The sequence below is a fragment of the Hypomesus nipponensis genome, chromosome 9 (genome assembly GCF_054491055.1).
Source record: "Hypomesus nipponensis isolate SF chromosome 9, ASM5449105v1, whole genome shotgun sequence".
Classification (NCBI taxonomy): domain Eukaryota; kingdom Metazoa; phylum Chordata; class Actinopteri; order Osmeriformes; family Osmeridae; genus Hypomesus; species Hypomesus nipponensis.
In genome coordinates this window covers 4,907,087-4,917,722 of record NC_140369.1, presented here as the reverse complement: position 1 = coordinate 4,917,722, position 10,636 = coordinate 4,907,087, and the positions used below count along the sequence as shown (strand labels likewise).

The 10,636-nt window shown below is 43.3% G+C and overlaps 1 protein-coding gene across 4 annotated transcripts; it reads left to right on the top strand.

Annotated features, from left to right (window-relative positions):
• On the top strand, positions 1 to 9,322 carry LOC146272451 (copine-3-like). Of its 4 annotated transcripts, none has more exons than XM_084706283.1 (16): positions 1 to 147; positions 1,188 to 1,319; positions 1,457 to 1,636; positions 2,937 to 3,011; positions 3,190 to 3,261; positions 3,350 to 3,433; positions 3,644 to 3,733; positions 4,855 to 4,953; positions 5,313 to 5,399; positions 5,588 to 5,647; positions 6,049 to 6,182; positions 6,574 to 6,680; positions 6,825 to 6,958; positions 7,110 to 7,241; positions 7,473 to 7,577; positions 8,071 to 9,322. In XM_084706283.1, exons 2-16 carry the CDS (start codon positions 1,188 to 1,190, stop codon positions 8,182 to 8,184), a joined length of 1,605 nt encoding a protein of 534 aa, XP_084562409.1. In that variant the 5' UTR covers positions 1 to 147; the 3' UTR covers positions 8,185 to 9,322. The 4 variants fall into 4 exon arrangements, with proteins under 4 accessions (XP_084562409.1, XP_084562408.1, XP_084562411.1 ...); XM_084706282.1 differs by lacking the exon at positions 1 to 147 and adding an exon at positions 687 to 814; XM_084706285.1 differs by lacking the exon at positions 1 to 147 and adding an exon at positions 746 to 764.
• The last annotated feature ends 1,314 nt before the right edge of the window (positions 9,323 to 10,636 follow it).

Here is a 10,636-nt window from a genome sequence, read left to right as displayed (position 1 = left end):
GTCAAGTCGAAAGTGAAGTCAGAGCCTGTTTTAGGAGAGCTTGCCCACTCCCTATTCAGATTTGATTGTAGTTTTTGCATGTTCAACATGGATTACAGTTCGAAAGTTGAATGAACGAGTACTTGTGTCCTTTCAATTTCTTATAGGGTAAGTCGTTGTTGCACATAACACACTAGCATTCTGCTAACGAATGCTGATTGGTTAGTGAAGGACTGACTACGACCAGAGATCCCGCTCGATGGCATCCGAAGCAGAACCAGAATATCAGAGCATTAGCAACATTAGCAACAGCATTAGCAAACAAAAACTCTTGTATTGACATGTGTAATGACACGGAGAGCCTCCCCTGTCAGCTGTGTTGTCGATGCCTCGAGAGAAAAGTGGCAGTAACCAGAGTTTGCCGTCAAGCAGTATCTCGGGCCATACAATATGTATGACGTCAATTACATTTAAAAAGGCTTTTTAGAACAGAAAGGCGACTTTAAAAAAATCTATCCCCTAGCGGTGTGTATTTTTTGCCTCCCCTTTCAAATTCAGAATTCAAATTACTAGACAAAAAATTATATCCTGATAAAAGTGTATTTTGAGGGGCTCCATAGACCTCCATTCATTCTGCACTCGTCCTCATATGGAACTAAAGTGGAACTGCAACCAGTTCAGAACCCGGAAGTTTCCCGAGAGTGGGAGTTCTCCCCATATTAGACATTCTCTGGTGAAATCATCTATTCAGTGACAGTTAAGCCACTTGTACTCAGCTCGACGTGGTGGGTCAACATAGCGTCTGTTTATATACGTTGTTGTTGGGTGAAACAAGGTAACTTGCTTTGATCGAAGTTTGATCGTTACCCTTTGATGGTGTTGCGAAACATGTAGTTGCTTTTGGTTAGTCCTGATCTGTGTGGGCTAGGCCACCCCAGATTTCTGCCGCGCCCCTTAACTCCTTCTGACTTCAGCCAAAAAGGTTACATTTGGAAGCTATGAAAAAGTCAGTTGTGTGGCTAAGTCCATTGCTGTGATCGAATTGTTTTGTTTTTTCCAATTGCAATACTTGAAGACTTTTTCTGATGTTCACGGTTGTGAAACATTGTAGTTCTATCTCTAAAAAGAAAAATACGTATTGTTTACCGTGATTTGTGGGACTTACAAGTTAACCCTCTTAACCCGTCGAACTGGTCTGTCTTTTTCAGATGGCGACTGATTGCGTGTCGAAGATCGAACTCTCCATCTCGTGCAGCAACCTTCTAGACAAGGATGTTGGTTCAAAGTCTGATCCTCTGTGTGTGCTTTTGCAGTGCGTTGGGGATGACAAGTGGGCAGAGGTAAGAATGAAGCAGGGTGGGTGTGCGGGCGCGTTTGGGTAGACCCATGAGAAGATATGAGGACTAGACGGGCGTGGAAAGAAGAAATGGAGCGGGTGAAGATATTCGTGTGTGTGTGTGTGTATTCGTATGTGTAGCTGGACCGTACAGAATGTGTGACGAACTGCCAGGACCCCTCCTTCAGCAAGCGCCTGCGTGTGGACTACTACTTTGAGAAGGTCCAGAAGTTGAAGCTGGACGTCTACGACATCGATAACAAGTCTGTTGACCTGAGCGATGACGACTTCCTGGGAGGGCTTGAGTGCACTCTGGGACAGGTGGGTGTCATTCATCAATACCTCCATCACAGCTTGGACCGTTTGTATGGTCATCAAAATGATCTTTCTACTAACCCAGTCAGTCAGCTACAACAGGCTGATGCTAGTTGTGGGAATGTTTTTCAGGAACTTTCATTCTGTTGAAATTCCTAGAAAGTCCAAGTGATGTTGTCATAGACGTTCAGTGAAAATCCCTTGAGTATCGTGATAATGTCCTTTAACCACTCTAGCTACTGGATAGATGATTCCATCAATCAGATAAAGATCCCATCCATTATCTTCCCTTATTCACTCTAATCTAGACTAATTAATTGTGTAGATCAGTGTTTCCCAACCCTTTTTCAGTCATGGCACCCTTAGAAAAGATTCTAAATGTTGTGGCCCCCCCTCCCCCCCCCCACAATGAAAAGGACTTAACTCTGCATATCTTGAATCCTCCTGATTTTAACTCTTCCCTCAGTTCGTAGAGTCGTGCCAAAACCTTACGGCGTGAATGCCATCGAACGTCCGTGTGTAATAACAAGCTCTGACGTTCCGCTCCCATTTCCTCGCATAAAATTGTCTTTTCAGTGGGCTTGCCTTGATTAAATTAACTATATCTAGGCTACTTCTTTGTCCAGTACATCAAAAAGTTCCTTCGGAAGCATCTTAGCTATCAGTGCCTCCCTGTGTAAAAAGCAGTGAGTGCCTTTCACACGTGGGTTTAGCACTCTGACTCTGCTAATGAAGCCCTTCGTACTCTCTGTTATGGCAGCGGCTCATCAGTACATCAACTAAGTCAGTCCTTCCAATTCAACCCCCGCTGTTCAAGATACTCAATATATTTATTACTACACACAATATTTTTATTACTACACACAATATATTTATTACTACACACAATATATTTATTACTACACACAATATATTTATTCTCCCGTTGTTTTGTCAGGCATTGATTTACAAAAGGAAAAAGTTTCTCTAATGCTGTTGCCTAGCCTGGCTTCCAGCCCAATTTAGCCCCGCCCACGACAACAAATTGGTCGGGAAGTTGGGTTTGCATCTACGAATCGAACATTTTCCAGGAGATGAGCGTGCCCACTAATGTCAGTTGACTCATCCAGCGGCAAGGAAAATTCGAAGGAAAATTTGTTGAAGGATTTTACACGACACGCCTGCTCTCGTCAGACGGCACCCCAGGGTGCCGCAGCACGCCGTTTGGGAAACACTGGTGTAGACAACCCACTGTAGTTCAGTCCTGTGGGGGCTGTTTTAGCTAACACCTGTGTCTGTGTGTGTGTGTGTGTGTGTGTGTGTCAAGATTGTCTCCAGCAAGAAGCTCACCAGACCGTTACAACTGAAGAAGGGCAAGCCTGCTGGCAAAGGAACCATCACTGTGAGTGAAACTGTGTGTGTGTCACTTGTGGTCACCATGAATTGGCTTCCTCTGTAGATGTCTGAAGGCACCTTCAATGTCGAAATTTACATTTCGGCATGCATACTATTGTATGTAAATAACTAATTTGTGTCTGTTATGGAAATCTTCTGATTGTGTCTGTGTGTGTGTGTTCCAGATCACAGCAGAGGAGATTAAAGACAACAGATCCATAGTTCTGGAGGCGGCAGCTAAAAGCCTGGATAAGAAGGTAGGGAGAGATGAAGGACAGTAGGGATTTGATGAAACCTCTCGTCATTTCGACTCGGCACTTACAGAAGTGTGTGTGTGTGTCGCAGGATTTTTTTGGGAAATCAGACCCATTTCTTGAGTTCTTCAAGCAGGGAGACGATGGCCAGTGGCAGCTGGTGCACAGAACAGAGGTAAACAACACAACACACACACACACACACCAACACAACACACACACACTCAACGCACTACACTAAACAGCTACACACGCAACGTTCGACACACGCCAAAAGTACCTCACGTACACATCGGCAACACTGATGCACTCCACACAAGACACACTTGTAAAGAAATGTTCTCGTGTGTGGAACATGGAAGACCATTGTGTGTTCCTCTGTCAGGTGGTGAAGAACAACCTGAACCCATCCTGGAAGACCTTCACCGTGCCCCTGCAAACCTTCTGCAGCTGTGACTTGGAGAAGAGCATTAAGGTGACTGCCATCTGGAGGAAAGGACCATGACACTAACTCACACACACACACACACACACTAAAGAAATGCTCACATGCTCTGGAAAATTAGTGTCAAAAACGTGTTTGTATTCCCCCCCCCCTTTTCCCCTCATTGTGTTGCTTTCTGGTATGAAATGCGCTATATAAAGTTTGATTTGATTTACACCCTCCACCCACGCAGGGCCTAGCATGCCCAATAGGACCCCATAGTCGTATTGTCTGAAAGGAAAAGCTGTTTCTTTGTGTTGATTCCCTTCAGGTTTGTTTCACTGTGAAGCTGTTTCCAAAGCCTGTCCTAATGGATAGTGGGCCTGGGCGGTATGGCCTAAAATGTTTATCCCGGTATAATTCGTAAGCACTGACGGTAACGGTATATATCATGATATATTAGTTATTCTTAAAATGTCATGACAATGCAATCCGCACTGCAGTGGCTAATCTACCGCCCTTTTACGGATTTGGATTGGGTAACTCCGGTGTGTCGCATGAGTTGAATTTTCCAAATGTCGCAATGTTTAATTGCCATGCAGAGCGACTTCTCAGTAGCCGACCCTTTCAACAGTAGCCTACGTTTATGGGATTGCAAGAATGGGACTGTTAAATATTTGTAGTGAGTTAGCTTGAGCTATAAACAATTATTATCAGAATCAGAAAAGGGTGATTTATTCGCCACAAAAGTTTGCACAGACAAGGAATTTGCTTTGGCAGGAAGGGGCATACATATAGGAATCTTAAATTTAAATACGTGGTCTAACTATACTAAGGATACATAAACTAGCAGTACTAAGTGGAATACAATTAAAATAAAATATACAATAAATGGCAAAATCCATATCATGGCACAACGCAATACCAGTATTCGCATTCATACCGGTATAACGCCCACCGCTAATGGATAGACTATCAGTCCTGATCTGTGTGTGTGTGTGTGTGTGTTGGCATGTGTATTACTGGCAGGTTGTGCGTTATGATAAGGAAGAGGACACCAGCTCTGACATGATTGGCCAGTTCACTTGTACGGCTGCCAAGCTATTGGAGGGCAAAGAGCGGTGAGCCCCTCTCTCGCTCCTTCTCACCTCTGCTCTCCTCCTCTCCTCTAGGTTCACTGCTCTGACTATGATAACGATGGCTCACATGACCTCATTGGTGTTTTCCAAACTAGTGTTGCACAGCTGCAGAAAGCTGCCCATGGTTCACCGGTGAGACCATGCTTTTCCTTTCTATCTACAGTACATCAGTGTTCACTCCATCCTGCTCTCTCTGTAGTATTCTTCAACACTCTTGTCTATCCTCCTTCTCTATCCTCTACTCTGTCCTTATTCAACCCCACTTTTTCCCAATAAGGCTTTTAGAAACAGTGTATCTGTCTACAGTGGTTAGTAACTTTTCTCTTAGGTAGAAATGTTGTTCTTGGTCCCTCTGATTTCCATATTTATGTCAGTATGATATGCTTTAGTTTCTGAAATATATTAAAGTGTGCTTTACAGTGTAGAGGATCTGATGATTACGATGTGATCAGGTATCATTGTTTGACCACTAGTGTGCGCTGTGCCCCCAGGTGGAGTTTGACTGTATCCACCCTGAGAAGAAGAAGAAGAAGAAGAGTTATAAGAACTCTGGAGTGGTCATTTTTAAGTCTTGCCACGTAGGTCTATAATATTGATATTTCCACAGATGTTGAGTTGAGTAGGACTACAGTTCCCATAACTCAACAGCAACCCTGTCCTGGTAGCATGTGGCTGTCCATCATGGGACCCTGTGAATATATGTGTCTATGGTAACAAGTGGATGTGTCCGTGCCCATGGTAACTGGTGGGTGTGTTCTCCCTGCAGCTGGCAGCTCAGTACTCGTTCCTGGACTATGTGATGGGAGGTTGCCAGATCAACTTCACGGTACGCCACTCTCCCTCCCCAGCATGGTGATGATGATGAGGGTGGGGATAGCTCACCTGAGTCTCTCATCGTAGTTGGACATAATAACCAGACATGAAATCCACATTTCCTGGATGAATAACTCATCTTCTTACTGGACTACACCTGATAAAGGACATGCAGACCATATAAGGACATAACACCACAGGAAGTTATTATCATCCACAGAGCACAGTTAAAGTAAAAACATGGTCTGGCCAGTATTTGACCATATAAAGCTCACATCTTGTATGCCCTAATGATGAATGAGCTGTGATTAAATTCCCATATCCGTATCTTTTCGGATTCTATTGTTCTGAATGTTCTACTGAATATTCTAAACATTCCACGGTCCTGAAGTGTTCTGCTGTCCTTGTGTCCAGGTGGGAATAGACTTCACGGGGTCCAACGGAGACCCTCGTTCCCCCAGCTCTCTGCATTACCTGAGCCCCGACGGGCAGAACCAGTATCTGCTGGCCACCTGGTCTGTGGGTCAGGTGGTGCAGGACTACGATACGTAAGAACCTTATATTCTACACCCCACATTCTACACCCCACATTCTACACCCCACATTCTGCACCCTATATTCTACACCTTATATTCTACACCATACATTCTACACCTCACATTCTACACCTCACATTTTACACCCTACATTCTACGTGAACACCTGATTCAAATTCATAAGTCATTATCAAGCTCTTCAGAAGCCTGATAACGACCCATTAATTTAAATCAGGTGTGTTAAAGCAGGGATACATAGAAAACATGCAGGGAAGGGTCTCCCAAGGACCAGGATTGTGAGGCCTCTATACATTACATCCTAAACACGACACACTAAATCCTTCAAACTTAAACACTATACTTACGCCCTGATCCTTCTGCCCTCCTCTCATCTCCTCCTCAGTGATAAACTCTTCCCGGCTTTTGGCTTCGGAGCCAAGGTTCCTCCAGACTGGCAGGTCTCCCATGAGTTTGCACTGAACTTCAACCCCAGTAACCCCTACTGCCAAGGTATACCACCTGACCCTGACCCCAGCCCCTAGAGCTCCTAGTCCAGCAGCACAAACACCCTGGCTGATGTAAGCCCTGGCAAGCTGCACAGATACAGTACTGAGTCTTCAACTACACTGCTGTTTTCTGTGTGTGTGTGTGTAGGTGTCCAGGGCATCATAGAGGCTTACCGTTTAGCTTTACCCCAAGTCAAACTGCACGGTCCCACCAACTTCTCTCCCATCATCAACCATGTTGCCCGTCTCGCTGTTGGGGGAGCACAACAGAACAACGCATCTGTAAGCTTACACACACACACACACACACACACATGCAAACACACACATACACACAGAAAGTTACAATACACAAAGGCAGACACACTGCTGTCGTATTATCATCTGTCAGTGACTCGTGTCTTTTTCTCTCCCTCGTTTTCCTCTTTCTTAGCAATACTTTGTACTGCTGATCCTGACTGATGGAGAGATCACAGACCTGGACCAGACACGGGACGCCATTGTAGCTGCGTCCCGCCTCCCCATGTCAATCATCATCATCGGAGTGGGCGAGGCCGACTTCAAGGTGCGAGTGATGATCACCTCCTGAAGCTAAAGAAATATAATATTTATTAAATAAATCTAAATATAATTTGCCATTTACTTCTAATGTATAACCTTTTATATTATATACTATATTATTTTATGAGACAAGAAACATTCCATCTAACATGACTTTTGATTCACAAATGCATTAATTCATTCATTCATTCATTCATTCATATAAACACTCACTTGTTGTTTGGCTGGTTCCCAGGCCATGGAGATGCTGGATGGAGACGATAGCGTCCTCAAGTCCCTGAGCGGGGAGCCAGTGGCCAGAGACATCGTCCAGTTTGTCCCCTTCAGGCAGTTCAGCAATGTACGTCTCTTTCACAGACAAGTACCTGTAGGATAGTACCATAGTACCTGTAGGATAGTACCATAGTACCTGTAGGATAGTACCATAGTACCTGTAGGATAGTACCATAGTACCTGTAGGATAGTACCATAGTACCTGTAGGATAGTACCATAGTACCTGTAGGATAGTACCATAGTACCTGTAGGATAATACATCATTACACTTATGTTGTTACACCTGAACATTCATGCCAATGAAGCATATTGAATTTAATAATACTTGTAGGATTGTACCTGAATTACCTGGTCGCAACATATTAATATAGAACAGGACTGAAGCTGTTGATCACAGCACAGCATGTTGCAGTACAGTACCTGAGTCTTCTGGTCAGTGTTGTAGACTAGCATATCCTGACCAGAACACACCAGTCTATCTTAGTAGCATGAGGTTCCTACACTGTAACATGTCCTCTCAACACTCTCATTGTTTTCTCTCTTTGTTTTCCCTCCCAAGGCACCTAAAGAGGCTCTGGCCCAGAGTGTTCTGGCTGAGGTACCCAATCAGCTGGTGTCTTATTTCAAGATGAGGAAGCTTGACCCTATCAACCTTCCTGGTGCTAAAGCATAGACCCCCCTCCGGGCCATAGATCTACCTCTGGAGACACATCTCTTTGCCACTGCATCTCTTTACCACAGGGGGCGCCAGAGGTCTATGCTGTCACTTGATCAGACTGTGGAACCACTTTCTGGAATAATCCATGGTTGACTATATAGAGGTTTAGACAACACTCAATGTGGAAGTTTAGCAACAGAACCTACTAGTAGCTAAATCTCTCCCCTAAAAACAAAGTTAAACAATTGATTACATAAAGTCCTTACGTCCAGTGAAATTCTACATAATGATGACCAAGAAAGTACACAAAATACTTTCAGAAGCCAATGTTTGGCTTTTCTTGCCAATCTTGTTTCAGTCACCACAAACTTGTGCCATGTCTGTCCCATATCCATAATGAATGTAGTTTTACAAAAGGCTCATGGGTAATCAATTGACTTTGTCCAAACCTTGATATATTCAACCTCGGAATCATCTCCAACTGTGATCTTCTAACAGTGCCTGCAAGACCACTGTTCTACCATGTAATCCCCCTCTTAAGTATTCCTCTCCCGTCTAAATATTCATCCATAGTGTATGTGATGCTAGCAAGGAGGAGACTGGTCTTCTGACAAATGTTATTAATCTTTTTACATTAGTTTTATCTAGAATGTTACCATACACACCCTATGTGTCACGTGTTCCACACTTTTCTCCCTCAGAACCTAATGAGCTTGGCACCCTCCTAGCTAGCTGTTAATATTACTAGCTTACCTGTCGGCTGCCTAATGCTTTAGCTGCAAACCAACTTCTATGCAAACTAAAAAGCCTTAAATGCTGCATGATAGTTGCTGATTTTATACTTAGCACTATACTAACCACTTTGCACTTCCTGTCTGATGCAGGAGACATGTGACTCAACAAGGCACGGCAAATGTGTTTGTTGGAATACACGTTGCGATAGAATAGGCATGTGCTGCAATGGGAAAAGAGTTCAATACCTTTTTCAATTCAAAACATTAGGAATGTATTAAAAACGATTCAATGAAAAGAAACGAAAATGGATAGATCGATTGAAATGCCATAGGATTTCTGATATTCTGTACCAAAGACCAAAAATATATACAATATATGCAGAAGCCGTCCTAGCACATCTGGGACCCCCCCCACTCCACCCCCCCACCCCCCCCCCCCCCCACTCCACTTGGAAGGATGCACTTGGGGAAAATGCCTCCCCCCTCTTCATGCCGCCCTAAGCGGCTGCCTATGTCGCCTGTAGGAAGGACCGGCCCTGAGTATATGCCTTAGAGTAGTTCTGAAGTTGCCATAGAATCATGGGGTATTGGAGAATTCTTAAACAATCAGGTTGTTTGCTATTTAATAATCATAATCAATTATGTTTTACTTTTTTACCTAAAGGACAGTTTAGAAGTGTCAAATGTATGTTTGGTTTTAACCCGTATATTTTTGTAAAGTGCCAACATTGATTTGGGTCCAGAGAGTGTGTTTAGTCTACCAATGCTGTGTTACTTTCACGGTAGCAACTCGGCTTACAAACAAGAAGTAGTAGCCAAGACTGACCGAGCTTGACGTTCTCCCAGCACACCTGGACAGGAGACATGGCTAGGACACAATTACTTGGTATCTGTTTACTCTGTAAAGGGAATTGTATTTCTTATTGAATATGGGAACTATCATATCTCGTTATATGTCATTTCTCCACTAAATTGGGTATTTGTTATTGTACCTTTAAAAAAAAAAAACGAGCTTGAATGTATGTAGATGAGAAACATGTTGCTGTTGATAACAAATGATGTTTGTGCCACGGTCTCGATTGTGGTCAGTTCTATCATTGTTAAAATAATTGTAACAATTCCAAAATACAGTTTGTTCATTATTCCAGATGCTTTCGTATATTTTTATTTACATTTTATTTCATGAATTATATATAGCTGAATAATGGATTGTTACTCTGGCCAGGACCATATCAGGTTTGTTATGCATCTGTTGAGACTTGAGATATTATGTCACTTTAAGGAACATGTTAAATATTATGAATCATAATATTTAAATATTATGAAATGCCAATCACCAGACATATTTGAAGACTGCTTTGTGCCTTGCTTATTTGATTCATTAAATCAAAATAAATTACATTCATGAGAAAACCGTCACAGGAATTCTTCAAGTGTCTGATTCGCGATCTGTTCACCTGAAATGAGCTGTGCTTTATTCCACTCAGTCCCTGAACGTATGAGAGAAGTGTGTTTAAGGAGTGCGTGTGTCGTTGTAAATGCAAACATGCATGTGAGTGTGTGTGTTCTCTGATAGTGACTGAACAGGCTGGGCCAGTCGATTAGTTCCTTCACAGCAGGACGTCCCCTCACCACCTCCTGAACAGCACAGCCAAAGACAAAGACAAGGGGAGAGGATAACCAGAGAAAAAGGAACGTGAGGAGAAGTGGTGGAGAAGTTCAGTGAACAAGGC

Excerpts from the sequence above, each read along its gene's own strand:
- LOC146272451 (XM_084706281.1), top strand. Across the intron at positions 1,320-1,456 it reads GGGATGACAAGTGGGCAGAG|CTGGACCGTACAGAATGTGT; the intron begins GTAAGAATGAAG and ends TCGTATGTGTAG. Across the intron at positions 6,959-7,109 it reads CACAACAGAACAACGCATCT|CAATACTTTGTACTGCTGAT; the intron begins GTAAGCTTACAC and ends CCTCTTTCTTAG.